This window comes from Anser anser, assembly GCF_964211835.1.
Source record: "Anser anser genome assembly, chromosome: 3".
NCBI classification, from domain to species: domain Eukaryota; kingdom Metazoa; phylum Chordata; class Aves; order Anseriformes; family Anatidae; genus Anser; species Anser anser.
In genome coordinates this window covers 54,415,633-54,437,245 of record NC_139722.1, presented here as the reverse complement: position 1 = coordinate 54,437,245, position 21,613 = coordinate 54,415,633, and the positions used below count along the sequence as shown (strand labels likewise).

Genomic DNA, 21,613 nt, shown 5'->3' with positions numbered 1-21,613 from the left:
TAGAGGTTTAGTATTTTCAGTCTGAAAAGTTGCTCTCTGATGTGAAGAACCAAGTATATAACATTATTATAAAGAGAAAATGGAACTTTTTCAACGAGTGCAGTGTATTCTAATGTATTAAGACACTTGGTGGGTGAAAAGCGTCATTTGTAATATCAGGTATTTCTAAGAAGATGAGTATTTTTGACTCAAACTGCTTTGGTATTAGTTGAAAACCAGCAGAAAAATCCCTCTCATATCATTACTGAGCCAACAACAACAATGGAAAAAGGATCTATCAAGTGCAACATTTTACTTATCATGTACTAGTCATATGCTACCATTTCTTTTTAAATCAGAAAACTACCTACAGGATAGATAGGACCATACCATATCAAAAGATATAAAAATCCATCAATCTCGATGGCACAGGCTATACTCCCCTATCAACTGCAGGATTTTCCATACAGAATTGATGTGATCTTCATCTGAAGAGTAGCTTATTTTAACAATCAAACATTTGATCTCGGACCTTGATAGTGTCATATTTATTGATCTTTGCACAAAACCTAGAAGTAAATTTTGATGATTCAGCCATGAACAATCATGTAGCTGGAGCTGTAGTATCAACTTAACAAATGTGAGAACCCTTACAAAGCTATTTACGTGTAATGATTACATTCCTGAGGCATAACTTTAACAAGAAATTCAATGGATGGATGACATTGCTTGTCCCTCTTAGTGTTCTGTTTAACTTTCAAGTGTTTTCTTCTTTTGAATGTTTCTGGGAATTTGTTTTATTATTAATGACTAATTAGTATTTGCTGTTCTGTGGGTTAGATCTCCTTGCTGAAGCAGAATCTGGAGATGCAGCTTTCCCAGTCACAGAGCTCTTTGCAACAGCTACAAGCCCAGTTCAGTCAGGAGCGACAGAGGATGACTCAGGAGATGCAGGAATTAGAAGAAGAGCATCAGCAAAGGCATAAGTCACTTCAGGAGGCCCATATCCTTGCCTTTCAAAATATGGAAGAAACAAAAGAGCAAGAACAAAAGGCATGTTCATATGGGTATTCTCTATTATGTAGAGAATGTTATGTACTCAGAGGGAAATAGTAAAGACTAAAAACTAGTCTAGTAAAATTATTTGCATAACTACTGAATTTCCTTTTCAGATGTTGTATCTTATAGTAACACTTTTATGTAGTTAAATCTGATTAAGACATTGAAAGTCATCTCTTATACTAGCATTATTTCACATCTTGCTTTATACTCTAGCAGCATGTTGGTATTTAGGTATATATATGTGCTTATACATACTTATGTATGCAGTCACGTATATATATGTATTGTGTGTGTGTATATATATATATATATATATATATAAAATCATTACCGACACACATTTCTTAACAGTAGTTTGAGATGGTCATCTATAAGATTATATTCCAGGTTTGATTTGGAAGAGGTTTCTTTTTTCCATTATATTTACCCAATTTTATGTGTTTTCTGATATCTCCTGTTGATTTACTCCTTTTGTAATGTATTCTAAATTTTCATTGTGTTAAAAATTTGTATAAACTGTTTTGCAACTTGTAAGGTAGTTCTTACATCCAGAATAATGTCATGCCTAAGATACTTTGTTCAAACCCCGACTAAACCTGCTTTAAAATTGAAGTGTTGACCGGGCATTGCACTTAAATAGGGTTTGTGTCTTTATGGTTTTGTTTTTTTCAGTTCAGATCTGAGGTGTGCCTTTGCAATGAATATATCAGTTGTCCCCACGTACTTGGTTCACATCATAGAATGGTCTTGGAGCACTTGTTGCATTCGCTTTGTTCAAAATGAAACAAGATGATGTACTCCAGGAGCATTATGCTTAATACACGTTAATGGGAAGTAAAAATGGGTGTCACTGGGGAGCAAACACCCCCAAAAGTCTTATGTGTACAGTAGACCCATCTATGGATCTGTTTAGTCTCATTGTTTGCTAATGTAAACATGTAAACTTAGTTTAAAAACAAACATAGTTTTTGTTTGTTTGTTTTTTAAGTTTTCTAACTGTGAGCAGAACAGTTGTTTTGAACTCAGGCAATCCTGATAACCAGCAGACCTTGAAAAATTACAGTAGCAGAACAATGTAGTAAGAGAAGAAACTATAAGCAATATCTGTGCATTTTTTTTAGTAATTTCTAGAGTATGCCAGTGCCTGATTTTTGTTGGTGGTGGTGATGGTGTTTTTTTTTTGCTGCCAGTTGTTTAATATTTTATAATTCCCTAGGCTGCTATAGAATTAATCTTGTCCATTTGTATTTCATAGGAATTAGAAGAACGTTTACAACAAAAGCATTCAGAAGAACTTCAGGCACTCAAAGAAACACACAAACAAGCCATGGAAGGTTTCAAATTGGAGATGGAACAGGAACTTCAGACTCTACGATTTGAGCTGGAGGATGAAGGAAAAGCTATGTTAGGTACACTGTCTTCAAATTTGCAGATGGGTCCAAAAACATTATTTCTACTCAAACAAGTATACATGTGCGTGTGCACACGCACACAAACACACACATGTATATATGTGTGTATTGTAACACTAGTGTATCTGGGTGTCGTTCAATTTTGACCTAATTGTTCCTCTTAAAATCAGTATAAGCTTTAACAGGTAAGTCAAAATTGTTTACTTTCAAAAATCATACTCTTAATTTTTTTGAAAGGAGTAAGCAATGAAATTTCATGATGAATATTTTGGAAATTAACTGAGTATAGAATAGAAGCAGCAGGGTAGTGGCTTAGATTTCTATGTGTATTGATTTTAGGAGTATGAGCCCTAGCACTCTGTCTCTATAGGAAAGAAATGTTTGAGTCACTGATACATTGAATTACAAATAAGATTGTATTTTGTACTGCAGGAAGGGTTCAAGCTGTGTTTAAGAAGACGCAATGCTTCAGCCAGTTTAAGGAATGTGAAACAACAAATAAGACAAAACATAAGAAAACAGAGATGGTTCCTTGTTTATTTTCTTAATAATGTAGATGAAATGTATTTTTTTTGTGTTTGAAAAAGGAACCATTTTTTCACAAGCAAATTATGATCTTTGAACACATAATCTCAATCTAGCGTATGCAAGATAGATGCATATAGATAGATGAGATAATGTGACAATTAGAGAAAGGACAGAGATAACATGCTTCTACTCCACAACACTTGAATACTTCATAGTTTTGTGTTTTTGCTGGATCTAAAATTTAAGTAATCCCCCCCCACACACACACTTCTTTCTGCTGACAAAAGAGCACAAGTCAGTTTTGGAAGGGAATTGGAATGAGGCAAGCAAGATGTCGTGGTAGACTTCAAGAATTTCACATGTAAAAGAAGGTTTTATGGAGGAAAACAGATGTCTGTGAATGGTAAGGTTTAAAGAATACCGACAGTGGTATAACACAAAATGGTGAGGATTGAGAAAGTCCAGAAAGAAACTTCACAGAAGTAGAAAGGGTGGCCTGATACCTGGCATTGATGTCAAAGACAAAAAGACTGCAGTGCAAGGTAGTAAAGAAGCAGGAAATGCAGAAGAGAAGAAAAGGAGGATGTCTGTTGTGGCATTTTGGAAGTCTGGAATGTAGAAATTACAAGGGTAGCATAAAAAAAAAAAAAGTAAAGATAGATTGCATCACTCCAAGCAGGAGATACGTACACAGAAGGGATTTTCTTTTCAGACAGGAAGGAAAAGTCAAATTTTAGAAACACTGCAGAGAAAAAGCTACAACAAAGAAGACATGCATGTCTTTTTTATTTGTTAACAGCAGCCAAAACCAGTAGATATAAGCCTTAAAACAAATAGTTAAATATATGTAGAAATATGTAGAAATAATGTTTCTACATTAATGTAGAAATAATTGTTTTTCTAAGGGCTGTGACATTTCACTGATGTTTTCTGTCTAACCCCTGCTTTCTTTGTCCATGTTATGTGTCAGGAAGTTATCACTGGGAATGCAGTGGGTTTTTTTGTGGTTAGGTATGAACATAGCTCCTCTGAGAAAATGAACATCTTATCTCGTACAATGCACATCTGAACAAAATTTCACTCATGTCAGTGTTTCTGTTCCCAGAACTCTATCTTCTTGTACCACCTGAGCATCTGTTCCACTTCATTTAGCTCAGTCTTTCTACCAGAAAAAAATAAAGGAGACATCCTGTAGTTAGAAAAGCTTCAGCTAGACGTTGCAACTCATCAAAGTTGGACACTTGTCTATTTTTGTTTGCAGTCCCTGGCCCAGTATTTGGAGTGGACTTATACTGTGGTTAGTTTTGACCAGTTAACATCATTTTACTGGCTGGAGAAGATTTCTGAAGAATGTATTTTGGAGATCTCCCACCAAATAGGAGTAACTGTTTTGTCTGGATGGTATTTAGTTTCTTCATCAGTATTTCTACCACTGTCCTTTGTAGCCACAGAAGCATAACTTTGTATCCTCTGTCACATTATTACTTGCAGTCTCCTCTCACAGATAAGTCCTTTGTAAATGTAGGTCTGTAGTCACGAAGTGTATAAAGATTTGAAGCTTAATTTAAGTGAAACTGTGAGACACAGAAATCCAGCACTACAGTCCCCAAAAGTATAGTCTCCAGAACACTAAACTCTTCTCCGTCTCTCGAGGGATCACGTAAAAAACAAAACAAAACAAAATGTTTCAGGTTGATTTTTAAAGTTTAGTTGGTGCCAAAAATGCTGTTCGTACATGTATTTGTAGAAGTGCTTTCCATCTGAGCAGAGCTGAGCAGCTCAATGACTGTTACCTGCCCAAGCCTACCTACAAACCAGATTCTCACACTCAAGGGTCTCTGAGACAGCCCTCCACCCCCCAGTATTGACAGACAAGCTCCTGTTATAATTTACTTGAATAGGTATTGCTCAGAAAGCACAGAAGCCACAGGCAGTGCTATTCAGGATGATGGTGCTGGTGCCCATCTCTTGTATAACAGATTACTGGGCAGAGCATGCCCTTTCCCAGTTAAAGCAGCACCGGGTGGCTACACACATTGTTTCTGTTCTGTGGAGCTGAAACCAATTTTCAGTGAGTAAATGAAGAGTGATCATTCTGTTAAATTTTTTGGTTCTCCAATTGAGAAGTGGAGCTATCCAATAAACCTAGCAAAAAATTAATACAAAATAATGAGCTTTTTTCACACAATGTGGAATGGACCTGTGGAATTCTGTACCAGAGGACATTTTAACGTGCTTTCAGAATGAACTGGACAAGTTTGTGGGGAAAAAAATACATTGAGGGCTATTAAAACTAAGACAAACCTTTGATTCGGAAAGGTCCCTGAGATTTAAATTGTTGATGACTAGAAATGTATTATCAGGCGGTATCATCACTTGCTTGCCTATGCTGGAGCTTTTCTTTAGGCATCTGCCTTTGTATTCAGGACAAGGTAGACCTTTGGTCTAGGACAGTATGGTGATTGTTATGCTCTGTCTTTCAAAGCTTTTCATATTCTGAGATGCCTCATAGTCACGCTCATGTAGGGATTTAGATGGAGTCTGAATATGCATCCTCCATGTCTGTGGATTGTTGGAATGCTGCTCAACTCAAAATGTTTTTAAAAAATAGCTGACATATCATAGCAGCAAAATGATAATTTAATAAATAAGGCATTTTATAAATACAGGAATTTTAAAAATATGTGAACTGAATGGGAAAGTTGAGTTGAGGATTCTATCAAAATTATGTAAAGTGCATAAGTAGAAAGGCAAGTGTTGCAGCTGAGAAACATCATTTCATCCTTGCTTCCGATTGACAGTAAAAGCTTAGCATGCATCTAGCCAAGGATGTCACTTAAGGTAGAGGAAATAATTCTCTTAAAATCTAGAAAAAGCCTAAATCTCGCTTTTCATCTGGTTTAATCTGTGACGGAGAAAAATGCAAATCACAAAATCTGGTAAACAAGAACATTGAAAATGTAAAAAGAAGCAGAGAGTAACTATGAAGGTATAAGAAAATATTCAAGAATCATGAAATATTTGAAAGATATAAATTATTGACAAGGAACATGTAACACAAGAGTAAATGATATCAGGAAAATTTTAATGCAGAAGTAGTAATAATGTGACATGGAATGTCAGTGACAGCTAATTAAAATATAAGTGGAGAAAAGTTCTTTTAATACTGACAAACTTGTTATCATAATCAGTGATGATATTTGTATTTAATAACTAATCCTCACCCACAATTGAAAGGATAAGTATTAGAAGAAAAATATAAGTGAAATATAGTGCAAAGGACAAATAATCTAATGGGAAAGGTCTTGACTGTGCCTGAACAAATGTAAGGGGAATTCCTGTTCTACAACAGACTTCTTCTAAGGGAAGACACTTCATCTCGTTTTCTTTCCCCTCTGTAAAACTGGAGTAAGAATGAATCATTCCCCACCTTCAGTAGTATCAGGAGAGCAAACATAGTTAAGATCATGAGGTGCCCAAGACACTGTAGTTAGGGAGTTTGTATGAAAATACCAGAAGGAACAGTGGCACACACAAATAAGAATTCATTATAGATTCCATTTAGAGACTTGTTCTTTAAAATGTTCTCATCAGTTTCCTTTTGCAGAAGCTTCCAACGTGTGTATGTATAGATGGTTGAATATGCACATATAAAACCCATTTGCAAAAATGAATATTTGTTCTGTTACCTATGGCCAAGTAATAGCAAATACTCAAGTATTTGCATTTGGAAAAGTTGATCCCATTTTCAAATCTGGCTATAAATACTTTTACATAATAGGCCATGCTTTTGAAGAAGGGATAGAGAAACCATCATTCTAAGGTATCTTCTAGTAGCTTGTATTTTAATATTGAATAAATCTGAGTCTGTCTAAACCTTTGTGGCTGTAGAGCTCGAATGAATTCAACCTATTCAACAGAAATTTCATGTGGCTAATATAAGCAGAGTGTGTTAGGTCAGCGACAATGTTTGAAGGAGCTGGACTGTTATTGTTAATTAATAGTAAACATTTGCAAAATAAGCTTTTCTTTTTGTTCATGGTAACTAGCTTCCTTGCGCTCAGAGCTAAATCATCAACATGCAGCAGCAATTGACCAGCTAAGGCACAACCATCAACAGGAACTGGTAGCTGCCAAAATGGAGCTTGAAAGAAGCATAGAACTTGGCAGAAGACAGGTAGGAGGCATTGCTGGCAACTTGTTGGAAAATAATCAGTATTTGTTTTCTATTAGCTGGAGGCAATAACTGTTGTGGAAATGTAAGGAGGAATTTACTGTTTGAAAGTCAGCCAGCACCAGCAGGTAATGCATCCCTACCAGTTAACCTAAATTTTTTTGCTTAGCTTTTTCTTCCTTCAGCAAACTTCTTTAGATGCTTAGTAAAGGCTGTCATATCAAGGCAGTTTCCTTTTAGAGTTGTGCAGCCATCTTGGAGCACACTGACTTGCCTTGGGGGGAAAGTGCTGATTCCTGCAAAATTTTACTTGTCCTCAGTGGCCAGCAGGACTTAAAAAGAAAAAAAACAAACACTATTTCTCTCCAACACTAAGTGATATGGTGTCAAATTATTGCTTCAAACTTAAAATGTAGCTTAGTATCTTTTATTTTTAGGCGCCAAACTGGAAAAGATAAATTAGCTTTTAAAGAAAGTAGAGAAGACCTAACAACTTCCAAGTTTTTCATATATAAAAGCAAAACCCCCAAAGCTAGTATGGACTGCAATTGTTTTCAGCAACCAAGTGATTCATTCACTTATATTTATAATTTTTCACGTTATACAGAATCAGTTTTTCCACTAGTAACTAAAATTTAAAGCTTCATCTCTATTTGAAAGGAAGCCAGACTCTTGAAAAGAAGAAAACAAAGAAATTTCTTCATTTGCATATAGAATAGGCTTTTCAGGATTCACTTACTAATAGTCCAGTACCAGAGAAGTGGAGTGCTTTTACAAGTAGGTTAATAGAGGAAACGTTTAATCGGATATAGCTTTTACAGCATGACATTCAAGGACAAGCCCTTTTTATTTATTTATTTTTTCCCTCCCCTGTTCTTTGTGTCCTTGTGGGTTTGAAAGCATGAGCAATACAGGCAAAAATGTGGTGCTGTCAGCAACAATGAAAGAAAACATGGAGAATTTAATAGGATGTAGTTTCAATGTCCTGTTTAAGCTTAGAGACACCCAAGTAAGATGTAAGAAACCAAGTTAAAATTTAAGAGCATGTGTTTGATCCAACCAAATGCCTTGTACTTTTGACTTCAGCACAATAAGCTGCTAAGTACATGTTTCAGTTATACTGAAGGCAAAGCAATCGCTTGATTGGGATGCCTATCACTTTAGAGGAACAGAGATGAACAAGATACAGAGAAATGAGAATGGGATGATTTTATTTGCTAATTTTTGAAATACTTAAATGTGTGGACTTAACATTTTTCTTAAATAACTTTTCATAACTTTTTTCTTTTCCATGTTTTTTTCTTATAGCTTTAATATAGGCTTCCTATGGGGAGGAAGAAAGTTATTTTTAAAACTGTTTTTAAGGATATACAATAATATTTGTGCATTAGGATATGTTTGTATTTCCTGGGTGCATAAAGGCACAAGACACAATTATACATAAAACTACTTTGAAATCTTTGCTTTTTTTCTATTTGTGCAAACCGTACGTTTTTAATTATTATATTAATTATTGTGAAACTGTAAGAAGTGGGAGATAGATGGAAATGGAAAACCTTGAAAAAGGTTGATTTTATTCTTTGTAAACTGGTTGTAAACATTATCAAAACCATTGGAATTGGATCCTGATAAGTTTTCCAGATGTTAACTGCGTTGGAATTTCTTATGTGAAAAGAATGACTTTTATTGATTTATTGGACACAATGTAAATATTATATAAACTAAAACCACACATTAAGGGCATTTTAAGTGATATTTTTTACTAAGAAATTACAACAAACCAAAAAACAACACATGTAAACGCAAACATCTTACATAGATGGGCTCTTCAACAGGTATTGTGCTGTGAGATATTTCTGACCCTGGTATTTATATGTGCATTAGAGAAGAGACTTCTGAATTATAGTGTTTGTGGGCACAGGGCATACATTTTACACTATTTCATCCCATTGTATGGGGTTGTGAGGGGAAAAACAGCTATGATTGTCCTTCAGCTTCCCCGCATTGTATGTTCAAGAGGTAGAAATTCCTAAATTCCCAGTCCCATAGTTCTTTGTAGTATTTGGTTTTGTTGTTGTATGTATGGGCAAAAGGAAAACGTAATGAAATGCACAAACTTTAACAGACAGTGACAATGTTTTAAATTCTCCCACGAATGTTTACTTGTTACATAACTTTGATTTCATTGTTATTTGTACTTGCACACAAGAAAAAAAATCTCTTAAGTTTTAATTGTAATTTGTGTCAGCATTAAAAAAAAAGGAAAGAAAAAATCTATTGAACGGAAAATTCTGTTCAGCTGTTGTCATCTGAAAACAAGTATTGTGCTTTTGAGATACAAGTCTAAATAGTTTTTGCTGCTGCTACTTATGTCACAGGAGAAAGAATTTTTATGCCGAATATCAGACCTCCAAGATGAACTGAGACATCGAGACCATCATATAGCTGAACTAGACAAAGAGATTCTGCATCTTCATGACAATATAAGTGCATTGACCAAGGAACTAGAGTTTAAAGGGAAAGAAGTTCTTAGAATACGCAGTGAATCTAACCAACAGATCAGGTATGAATTTTTCCATTCTAAACTCAAACACGTATTGCCTCACGTATTGTTTTACTTAAGATATTTTATCATTTGCAGCTTTTAATTTATCCTTTTAATCAAGTGGCAGTATATACCATTAAGGCTTCTTCATAAAAAGCTGTGCCCATTACTGGTACAGTTAGTGAATATTACCATACAGTTAATCTGCATTTCATTTACACACTTTGGCATATTTTAATAACAGTCTGCTGAAGTGTGTTTTTTTTTTTTTAATTCATTATGTTTGTTTATTAAAAAATAAAAAAGCATTAAAGGAGATGCATTTTCAATGAAATAAGCTAGAAGTTTGGAGGACAGTAAGTAGTGGGTTTTGAAGAATAATTCCTTTCTGTGTTGTCATTGTGTAAAAGCTGTGAAAAGCATGGCAGAAATTCATGATGAACAAATCAGTTGATTTTAGAATAACTCTTTTTTTAACAAAAATAAATTAAACAGGATGCATGAGCAAGATTTAAGCAAGAAACATGAGAAAGAGCTGGATGTCTTGGCAGCAGATCACATCAGAGAGAAACAAAGCATGCTGGCAGATTTTAATAAGACCCAAGAGCTGCTCAAGGAAATTAATTCAGCTTTACAAGTTTCGTAAGTTTTGTTACATTAAAAAAGTTTGTATGTAGCTGCGTTTGAGTCAACATTAGTTCATTCTGGTGTCCATAAGTCACTGAAGATACTGCAGAGGTGCAAAGGTACAAAAACCTTACTCAAATATGAGGCCTATTGGACAACACAATTGTTGTAAGCCTTAGGGGAATTAACCAAGATAATTGTTAGTGATTTGAGACCAAAAATTTTCAAGGAGGAAAGATATTAAATATGTGCTGTTCACAATAAGTACAATATTAGCTATTTAGAAGTGTGATTATACCAAATGAGTGATGCAAACAGCTTCAGGTTTGCTAGGAAGCCTAGGAAAATTAGTGTCTGAAATGGATTATACAAGTTTAATAGAATACTTAGGATGCTTCTGAGTCAAAATGTCACCTGGGGTTAGACTACATCATGGCAGGAGTGGTGTAGTAATATGTTGTCTAGCCAGAGTTTTCTTGTCTTCCACAATCTTCATTCTTTATCCCTGTCTGTGATGTAGCCCATTTGGTCTGTAACCCAATGTTTCTTGCTAACGCTCCATAGGGCATTGAGAGCTTCCTGACACAACGTGGTCACTGAGGGATTTGTATGTGCAGCACAAGTTGTATGGCGGAGAGAATAACTGGTTCTAAGTATATGATAGAAACATTCTCTAAGAAAATAACAACTAATAATGGACAGTAAAACCTAAATGCATCTAATTCTGTATTAACAATACGAGCACTCAAAAACTGTCGATAATCGAGTATAAAATTCTAGTTCTTACTCCTTCATAATCATACGCATGCACAGTTCTCTGAATATCTGAAAGTAAAATGACAGCTGTGCGTAACTATGTATTATACTCTGGGGATCTGTATACAGTAGCTTAACCTAGCATAAAATGTATACATGGAAATCAAGCCAGCTGAGCATATTGCTGTTCTGCTGAGTCAAATGCATTTTCTGCAAATAAAAACAGTCATGTTGTTCACATTCGTAATGTTTTATATAAATAGATTACATAATCTCCTCAAGTTATTTACAGGTTGTTTGAAGGCTATAATTCAATATGCACTGTTTTTTCAGTTCCAACTCAAAGTCAAAATTACTTGTGGAATTAAGTTTGAGCTGACTGACGCCTTAAATTCATAGTTTTTTTCTTAGGAATATTTTTTTCACCTGAATATCTTCTGAAACTTGGTACACTGATCTATATGAATGCTGAATATGTGAGACAAGTATTTTAGTAGTTTCCTTGAGAACTATGTTTAGCATCATGAACATTATGTCTGTTTCAGAGATATACAGACATTTGAAATTATTGTGTGTCTTCAAAACTTGTTCTTTAAAAAGAAACAAGGAGATTTATGCAGTTACTTGTGCAATTCCCCTCTCAGTTGGCTTATTTCACTTCTCTCCTTTAATGCTTTCCCACTAGGCATTTCAGATTTCTTCCTGTTTCTTTTTTTTCAAGCATTTATCAATTGTGGCATTTCTTTTTAATTCACATATCCTAATATCCAGGTTTTATTGCTTTTCTTTTGCAGCGTATTCCTTTATTTCAACTCTAATGGTACTAAGTTGCTTTTGCGGAGAGGAATTAGTTACCTGTTAGTCTTCGGTGTTCTTGGATATCTTTGTCCCATTATGTTCCACTTGAACTGAGGAAGATGGTGCCAGTATCCAGTGTCATAAGCATGCATCTTTATTCAGAGTAGTCACCTATTAAGAGAAAAATGATATTGTTTGGTTTCTTCACCAAGAAAGTCAATTGCCAGCTTTTAAAACTTACATTACTATTAAATATAATGCAATGTAGTTCTTTTATTATATGTTATAAACAGCCTCAGCTATGTCTGCTGTAGTTCTACTGTCCACTTTTTTTTTTTTTTTTGGAGTGCCTTGTTTTCAGTTTGGCTTCCAAGAGGCCTTTTTTCAAAGAACTAATACTGCATGTACAAGAGGGATGTTAAGATTTTAGAATTTTGCACAAAATTTCAGTTAACTGTAGCAAAGATTTGTTTTGTTTGTTTGTTTGTTTTTTAACTACACAAAGCTCAGTGATAATATAGAATTAACTAACTTCAGGGAGAAAAGAAAATGATCTTCTGTTTTTATTCCTTGAAATCTCTTTTATACAAATCAAAGTTTTGACTTTATTCACTCATCATTTAACGCTGGATCAGACTAAAGCAGGTATTTTTCTTTCCTATAAAGTTTAGAAGAAATGGAAGAAAAATATAAAAACAGAGAATCAAGACCAGAAGACTTGCAGCTTATCTCAGAACTGAAAGACCTAATTGCAGAGCGGGACCAACTCATAAAGAAATTGATTGTAAGACTTTTATGCTCTCCTGGTTTAATATCTTGACAGACATAAATGTTAATCTAATAAGAAGTGTACAAAATTCGTTAAAGAGCCAATGCTGATAGCATGTATTTGTATTCTTTAATACGTTATTCCTGTGGTTCCAGTGTCTCATAATAGTAAAACTAATTAGATGCAAAGAGTGTACAATCAAGCATAATACATTATTACAAAAAGTATTGCAGTATGACCTTGATCAGACATATCCTATTTGCAATCTTGGAATAAGAAGTGAGCCATGTAAGCCATATAAGAAATGGTCTCTTCTATGAGCTTTCTAAGAAGGTTTCCAATTTCCTGATGCACGGAGTTTTGCAAACTCACACTTCAGCAGCCTTGCTCAGATTAGTCTGATTAGATCCTAATTCAGAAGCAAGAAGGAATGAGGAAAGTTCAAAGTAACTGGAGATCGGAAGTTAACTATACTGAATCCTTACCAGTGCATAATCCATTGAGCTATACTCACTCTTATACAACATATACAACAGAACTGCATAAATAGAAATTATGTAGTATTTACATATAATAATATACAAAACATGAAATGTAGTTTTTAGAAATATCAGTTTCTTTAAAACATGTAAGCATAAATTTATTTGAGATCACTTTCTAGGCAGATTTGGCCACTAACTGATTGAGAATGCATAAAAAGAAGTTTCTATTTGTTCTTCTTTTTAGGAAGACAAAAAGTTCTATCAGCTGGAGCTAGTTAACAGGGAGACTAACTACAACAAAGTGTTTAATGCAAGCCCAAATGTTGGTGTTATTAATCCATTGGTGAAGGTATGTTCCATGGGCTTCACTGACTGCTAAAGTGAAAAATAAGAAATCTAAAGTTAGCATGTAGTAAAAAGAAGAAATGTGTGTGTGCGTATGTACATATATCATTTTTTACTATTTTAGTAAAAAAATATTTTACTATTTTATATCATTTTTTACTATTTACTATTTTTTTTTACTTAGTGACATGTTCAAAACAAGGAACATCATGTTTCCATTTGTCTCTCCTGATTTTTGTGTACATATTAGTTTCTTATGTACATGTATGTATAACATAAAACAGTTCCTTCTCACAAAACTCTGAAGTCAAAACAGAAAAGCGACCCTACAGAGGACAGGACTGTAGCATATATATAATAGAGAACAGTGACATCCTCAATCAGCTTTATTTTCAAATGATTTTTCTTGGTTATTATGGAAAATGCGAGGACAAATTTATTTTGCAGATGGTGCTCAGGATATAAGACCACTAGAAACACAGAGGAAGCGGGGACACTAAATAAAAGGAATAGGGGTAAAAAGAGGAAGAAGAAAAGTATGAGGAGAGCGTAGAATGAGTCTGAGTAGAAAAAGACAGACTAATAATGGAGAATTGGAGTGACAAACTGGGTATAGAGTGTAAGGGCAGTAGGAGATAGAAATCAGCCTCTAACCTTCTTAGTTATTGTTGCATCCTGTATAAGCAAAAACACTTCAGTAGCAGGCTTTTCCAATTCTCTCCGTCCTGGTGAACAGCAGCCAATGGAGGCTACTGTACAAACAGGCATAGTAGCCTCCCTGTCACTTAAAAAGCCAGCAACATTCCTACATGAAGAATAGTCTGCAGTTGGGTACCTTCATTCTGTCTCTTTCCACCACTTCAGCAGTAAGAATGAGTCCTCAGACATTTCCTTCTTCCTTGTAATAATCCATAGGTTATTTCACCTGCATGGAAAGGGAAGGGATTTTTCCCAGCTGTGAGGTCCGCTTTGGAGATAAACAAGTTCACGTGGGTGTCAGAGAACAGCTGGAGTCAAAACATCCTTTATGCGTTTGGGAAATGGGTAACAAAAAAATTTTGGTCAAGATTCAGTTCCATATTGATGCCTTAATTTAAATGTCTGCATACTAGTATCTACATGTGCACTGTGTGTCTAAATTCCTGTTAGAGTCAAGGGATATCTCATTAATGAAGCTTGCAACAGACTTGAGCATGGAGTAGGTATCTAGTATAGGGTGAGCAGAATCACTCTCATAAGTTCTCTAGGCTATGTTGTTCACAACCATTTCAGTTATGAAGATTATATGTAGACACTCAGATTGACACAAGTACAGGCAGTAAGGGAAAAAATAAAGATATACCAAATAAAGCAACATAGTTCTTGCACAATTCAGGGTTCTTTGACATTGGAATATTTTTACCTAAGATCCAGTTGTTTGGTTATCAAGTAAGCAGGTTGGGCAGAACGAATAGGATGTCACTGTGTAAAAGAAGGTCTGTCTCTGTCATTTAAGAGATTAGGCTATGTTATTTAGCTAATCTTACGGTTTCACATCAGATCAGAGTATTTCCCACTTCTCCACAAACTCTGCTGTAAATTGTCAACACTCTCCGACATTTTTCAGGAGTCCAGCAGCTCTGGCAAGCTTACTGGCTGTTACCTAACTCTTATGAATGCCTGCATAAAGGAACTTAGCCATCCTGGTGTTGTCTCTGCTAGGCCCAAACTAATTTGAATGCTTTGTCTTTGTGTGAAAGGTTGTTTGAAAATTTTGGAAGTTTGTCTGAACCATTTTGTTTTAAAGATGTGACATTTGACCCTTGAGTATATAAGTTTGTGTTTTGTGTGAAGTCTGAATTGTTTGGGAAAAGTACTTCAACATCAGATTTCCATAGAGAAAATTCATATACTTTTATCATATGTTTCTCTCTCTTAAAATCCGTAAGACTTTAAAACAGTCTTGTATTCCAGAACATTTTGATCTCTCATCTCATGAATTGTGGAACATGTTACTTTATCAAAGCACATGCTGTGTTATTGGGGAATGAATTACAAACAAACTGAAAATTTCATTCTCTTTGAAATAATAAAATGACAGAATTTATGAGTTACTACATGCTTTGCACATTAATACAAAATTACAACCATTGCAGTATTTATTAGAGCTTTTCAAATTTATGCAGTGGATCTGTTTAGCCTTACATTGGTAGATCTGCAGTTTCGTAATATTTTGTATGAATTCCATAGAAACAATACACACAATTTAGTTTCTCCAGATTTGACTGCTTCAGAAGTGTAGAGTTTTATAGAAAATAAGATACGAACTACAGTATTTTCAAAGCATTTATATAGATAAATACACTTTCCAGAAATGAGCCAGTTGTGAAGCGCAGATTTAACTACAGTGTGTTTTGTACACGGTTTTAATTACAGTGTATATTACCTTGCAGGTGTGTTCTACGTGTATTTGGTTACTTTTACCAAACTATTTTTCCATTCTTGCCTCTTCAGCCTGAGGAAGTACAGTGTTCGGGATGACTTTAGTTTAATCTTTTACAGCTAGTGGTCTTCCTCTGTGATAATTTAAAAAAAAAAAAAAAAAAACTAGTATAGCTTTCTGTTCACTATATTATCTTTCAATCTTGGTTTGACAAGCACATGCACCACTGGCCTACAGAGCAGTATTTGCAATTTTCAACTTTGAAGAGGTCAAGTAGTGAAATCAGATAGCAGGGAGCTAAACAGAAGAGTATAAACAAACAAATAGTAAGACTGTCTCCATTTGAACTCTAGGCCACCCATGAATAGAGCAGCTTTTCTGTTGGAAGTTTTTATTATATACTCAATTAATAGATCATTCATGAGAATAAATTAATCTTATTTTTGTAAATAGGGTGGTTTTTTAATAATTTTGTTGTTGACATGGAATATTGAATAGAAGTCAGAAAACACACGTGGCATTCTGTCACAGTTATTTTTGAAGACCTAGAGAACTATTTGAAGCATTTTTCTACATTAAAATATATAAGAGCACAGAGGATAAATACTGATTCCTTTGTATGATGTGTTAGGAGAGTAAAACAGTGATATCAAAATAAAGTTCTTCAGTATTTTGTGTCCCCTGAATATTATCAGTAGTATTAAGAAAGGAAGAAGGTTCACTTGTGCCATCTGGTGTTTGGAAGTGTTAGCTGTAGTAGCTTTAGCAGCCTGGCTTTTTTTGAGCAAGAAACTGAACTCTCACACAGTATTATTTTCATCTTCGGCAGGATTGCTATAATGCTTACTATAAGGGCATAACTGCATTTAAAGAAATGTAGCTGCTTTTCTAGGTTCCAAGTTTTACTGACCAAAATGTGCCTCAGTAATGGGGTGAAACCTGTTGCAGAGATTTACTTTTTTCATCACTGAAATTTTTCTGTAATTATATTTGACAGTAGAGCTGTTTCACTAATACCAAGAAAAGAACTAAGGAAAGATGAAAGGTTTAACAAGACCTTGGCAGAAAACTTACTTATCTTCAATGTTTTAGAATAGAGCAAAATGTTATACTGGAAGATATTTAAAAATCATGTACTTGTTGGTTATTACACTAAGTGTTAATAACTTAATCAACGTGATTAGAAATGTGAGAAATTTGTGGTGATCAGTTCTGGTCAAAGCAAATAATAAAACTACAATTAGAAAAAAAAGTCCAGTCTGTCCCAATTGCTCTCCTTCCTATCCTGCCCCCTACCCCCAAAAAAATAACGCCACAAAAAAAAACTCCTAAATTTGCAAATCTCCTCATCTGTCCTGGCGCCTTCCTTACATTTGTTATTTTTAATGCAGCAAAAGAAGAAGAACGATAAATCAACAAACAGGTTTGTGAGTGTCCCCAATCTAAGTGCTCTGGAATCTAGCGGAGTGGGCAATGGACATCCTAACCGCCTGGACCCCATTCCTAACTCACCCATCCACGATATTGAGTTCAACAGCAGCAAACCACTGCCACAGCCAATACCACCCAAAGAGCCCAAGACGTTTTTGAGGTGAGCACTGCCTCACCAATCTTTTTTTCTTTTTCGTTTCTTAACTCAGGAAAATTTTGCTTTTGTATTGAGCCGAATCCCACTTGCTTTACAAACCTTTCAGAGGTATAAGTGCTGTTATGAATTTTCAATTTTTATATAATATTTGTAACCTCTTTATAGTATTCCTTTTTATGGTAGACCTTGTTGAAACATGAAGTATTCTCTCACTTTTTCATAAATCCTGAACTTTGAAAACCTCTCTAGATACCTTAACAGAATTCATGTGCTTCCAATTGTTTACATATATGAACAATTGTTTTAAATGTTTGTGTTATTTGCTGATTGTCATTTAGGAAGTGATACCAGCACAGAATTTCTTTTATTCAGTATTGTGTGATGATGGTTTTATGTAAGAAAACTCTTTTCTGTGCTACATGAATGTTTTGTGTTTCCCCTTTCCCCACCAATATCAAACTGTTTCATAGGCATAATTTTACTACAGAAACAGGGAACGTACACGCTTGGGGGCTTAATGCTGAGCTTCTGGTAGTTAAAATCAGCATTGAAGTCTAAAGTAATTCTCTCATAAATTTATATAGTGAATTATTAACTTAAAAATGGTTTCTTAGAGGTAAATCTTTTTGCTTTATGTGGCTACATATTAAAGGCACTGAAGAAGTGCTGTATGCTATATTTAATAGGTACTGATCTCTTGCCTCCAAGCTGGCAGCTTAAAGTGATGTACAAGATTACCAGTTCGCACCTGCCTGTTGATGCTTTCTTTTGGTTTAATGTGAAAGGCCACATACCTAGCAATTACTTATTATAAAAGGAAACAAATAATAGAATGTAAAATAGATAAGTAAAAACAGTTTATGGCAAGAAAACCATCTTTAAAAAGCCATCTTTAAAAAATAAGTAAGTTTACTTTTTCCTGTGCATGTGATGTGCATGACTGCAGTCAGGTATCTGTAATATGCATGTGCATGAACTCGTGGACTGTGATGCTGGAGTTTCCACTCCAAAATGTTTTGTGCTTTGCATTATCCAGTAATACAGTAGGGATTTTTTTATTATAGATTTTTATTGATAAAGTAACTTAATTGTATAATTAGATCTAAATCAAATTAATTTTTCTCTTGATTATTTAATGAGGATTTTAATGGTTCAAGCGAGAATCAAATCTTGTTTGCAGTGAAGCAGTTTTTCCTAGTTTATTATCAAATATTAAATGTGTGCATGAACAACAATGCAAGTGATACTTGTGATCAGTGTAAAGTATTAAAATAGTCTGTATTTTTGTTCAGTTGCCAACCAGTCTCTGTGAGCACGTCTATGAATATGATGCTTGCATCATATTTCCAAAAATTAACTTTGCCACAGGAAAAGGATGCTAAAAGAGGACCTTGTACAGTCACACTTTTCCAAGAAAACCTTTTTATTCTTCTGAAAACACACATCTGTTTATGAGATTTTAAATTCCATTTCCCAAAGTATTATTTGCCCACCCTGTAATGTGGCTGCTGAACTGACTTGTCTGTGCTGCTGATGCTCTCCAATGGAGTGGATGATCACAGATTCTGTAGGGAGACATTAAATCATATCCAGAGGCACACTGATGAGTAATCCAAGGAAAACCAGGCTATTCTTCACTCTTTTTTTCTGTGTGTTGTTTTTTTTCCTCGTAACTTTGGTACTCTGTTTAGTTGTGGGTTAATTTTTTTTTCTTTCTATGAATTTAGCCCTCCTCAGACTGACGCTTCACCAGTGGCTTCACCAGATCCACAACGCCAGGAGTGGTTTGCCCGATACTTCACATTCTGAGAGATGATTTGTTCTTGTGGCACAGCGTGACGTGGACTGTTTATCAGAGCATGACCTTAAGTAAACCCTCACGTGAACAAGCTTTCCTGTAATTTGTCAAACACTGTGAATGAGAAAGTATTTGTCTTTCTGATTTGAAAATGCACTGTATTTCATGTGATATTTGTTGGAATCACTTGACATGGTACTATATAATGTGTGTAATTATAACTATTATTTTTATTTAAAATGGAAGAACCTTTAAACTTTGTAAGTACAACGTAATAAATTTTGGTAGAACAAACATAATGCTTTCCCCCTTTTTCCTATAAATGTTTTCTTTGATTTCAGGTAAGGCTTTCCCCCCTAGAAAATCGCATGGTTGTTACAAATACAATTTAAATTGTAAAAGGAAAAAATATATATATCCCACTCTCTCTCCAATTTGGGCAAGATATGTTTAATCCATCCCAATTCTATTATGTTAGCATTTTAAAAACTGTCCTCTTTCTAAGATTTCAAAGGAAGAATGTGAAATAAATCAAAAACAGTGTAGCTGCTAGCCTTCAGAGGAGAGTGATTTTGACAAGACCATAAAAAAAAACAACAGACACTGTTCATTGGGGCAGGGATTTGACTTCTTAACTGCCGCCTCTGAGACTTTGCCCTCTAGTTATAATCTAAAACTTTATCACTGAATTTAAGCAGAAACTGTATTCACAGATTATGTATTTATTTTATTAATATTAACAAAGACAAATGCTTGAAACCTTTAGAATACTATGTACTAAGTATCTCTGCATAAATCAAGAATCTACATTTTGAGCATGAAGTCCTGCTTTGGATAAAAATCATGTCTGAAATTTAAAAAAAAAAAAAAAAAACTACAAAAAACGACAACTTTTTCCCAGTTCTACATATTACACATATAGATCTTGAAAACTAAATTACCTTCAATTGTCTATATTAAAGGGTTTTCTTGTCTTAATCTAATCTATGAACATGTTTTTCAGCTATTGAGCATGATTCTCCAATCTACACCTTTTATGATGCCAGTGTTGTTCCAGAAATTTGCTGCAGTATATTGAAAAAGCCCGTTGTCTCTTTTGTATTTTTTCATTCAAAGATTACCACAAAGTAATTCACACTGGTAGTCTCAGGGAGAAAATTGTCTCTTTGTTTTATGAATGTATTTTTAAGCTGAATCTCTTATCTTTTAAAAGCAGGAAAATTTGAGTTGTTTGAATAACGTTTTAGTTAGCATATACAAAGGTCTTGAACTTTAATATTCATCTGAAGCCCTAACTACATACTTTTTTTCCTTGTATGCACAAAGGTAAATACCCAGATGAAGATACTTGCTAATTACAATGAGTTTTATATGTAGTATATGTATAAATGAAAAAATTTGTATGTTTTCATATAAACAATATAAAATATTCTAAATGAACATTTTAAAACTTCTTATAATTCTGCTTGAAAACTCCACTGGAAGCTGTATTCTGGTGATGCTGCTGTGGATTAAAGATGCATACAGCAAATTTCCGGTAGCTGGTGGACTCAACTGTAGGTATATGCAACTTTTTAATTTTAGAAGAAAGCCATATTGGGCAAAATGTCAGATTTCTTGGCTCTTACCCGAAATAAAATACACTAGCTCATTTTGTTATAATGTTCTGACGTGAGTGTTGCGTATTTTTTCTTGCATGCTTTGCAAAGTCTATAAGGGGCTCAGCCTTTACATGCCATCCTCCATGTGTAAATTTCTATGTATGGAATTAATAGCTGTGAACAATAATTGGATGGTAATGTGTGCGTTCACTTTACCTGCTCATATTTTTAGACTTCAGTAAAGGGTTGGGTATTTTTGCTAGCACAGGGATTTGTCTTTTTACAGGGAGAAGAAAGTTAAGAAGTTACCACATCTGCCGAAGTCAGCAGCTGTTCCACTACCAAATCAGTCTCTTAAAAAACAACCTGAAGAGACTAGGAGAAAAATGAGTTTCTACCAAATGGCATTGAGAGCACTGTAATATGTATTCCCAAAAAGTTAGTTAACGACTGGCATTTTGGATTAATAGAGGAACTTGCATTATCACAATACCATTGTTTTCTTGATCTTTGCAGTATCTGGTGCCCAGTTCTGCAGTCTGCAACGTCTCTGCTCACATACACAGTCTCAGCTCTTGGGCGTTTTTTTGCCTAAGCCCTCCTACTTGTTAACAGACAACTCCAAGGTAAGGAGGTGCAGAATTAATATGAAATTGCATCATGTTATTTAAAATGCCGGAAAAAAAACTTTAGGCTCTTAGGAGCTGTCTCTGCATTCTGAGACATG

At 34.6% G+C, this 21,613-nt stretch overlaps 1 protein-coding gene and 1 long non-coding RNA gene across 15 annotated transcripts in view; one reads left to right on the top strand and one right to left on the bottom strand.

Moving 5' to 3' along the window:
- The window catches only part of FAM184A (family with sequence similarity 184 member A), a 71,266-nt gene extending 50,315 nt beyond the window's left edge, over positions 1–20,951 (top strand). For 4 of the 9 annotated variants that reach the window (XM_083828736.1, XM_083828735.1, XM_083828738.1 and 1 more), the window contains 9 exons: positions 820–1,032; positions 2,297–2,450; positions 7,031–7,158; positions 9,534–9,718; positions 10,196–10,342; positions 12,548–12,665; positions 13,377–13,481; positions 17,291–17,490; positions 19,215–20,951. In XM_083828736.1, coding sequence (XP_083684862.1) covers positions 820–1,032; positions 2,297–2,450; positions 7,031–7,158; positions 9,534–9,718; positions 10,196–10,342; positions 12,548–12,665; positions 13,377–13,481; positions 17,291–17,490; positions 19,215–19,296 — 1,332 coding nt within the window. In that variant the 3' untranslated portion in view covers positions 19,297–20,951. The remainder of the gene's footprint in view (positions 1–819; positions 1,033–2,296; positions 2,451–7,030; positions 7,159–9,533; positions 9,719–10,195; positions 10,343–12,547; positions 12,666–13,376; positions 13,482–17,290; positions 17,491–19,214) is intronic. The other 5 variants (XM_083828740.1, XM_083828741.1, XM_083828739.1 and 2 more) reach the window with 4 other exon arrangements.
- LOC310896452 overlaps positions 1–21,613 on the bottom strand; it is a 41,175-nt gene that overhangs the window by 14,375 nt on the left and 5,187 nt on the right. The window contains exons 3-4 of one of the 6 annotated variants that reach the window (XR_014581499.1): positions 14,313–14,402; positions 10,349–12,052 (exon numbers count right to left, since the gene is read on the bottom strand). This is a non-coding gene — a long non-coding RNA (uncharacterized lncRNA). Of the gene's footprint in view, positions 1–10,348; positions 12,053–14,312; positions 14,403–14,432; positions 14,501–15,995; positions 16,033–17,496; positions 19,053–21,613 lie in introns of those variants that run through there. The other 5 variants (XR_014581498.1, XR_014581500.1, XR_014581501.1 and 2 more) reach the window with 5 other exon arrangements.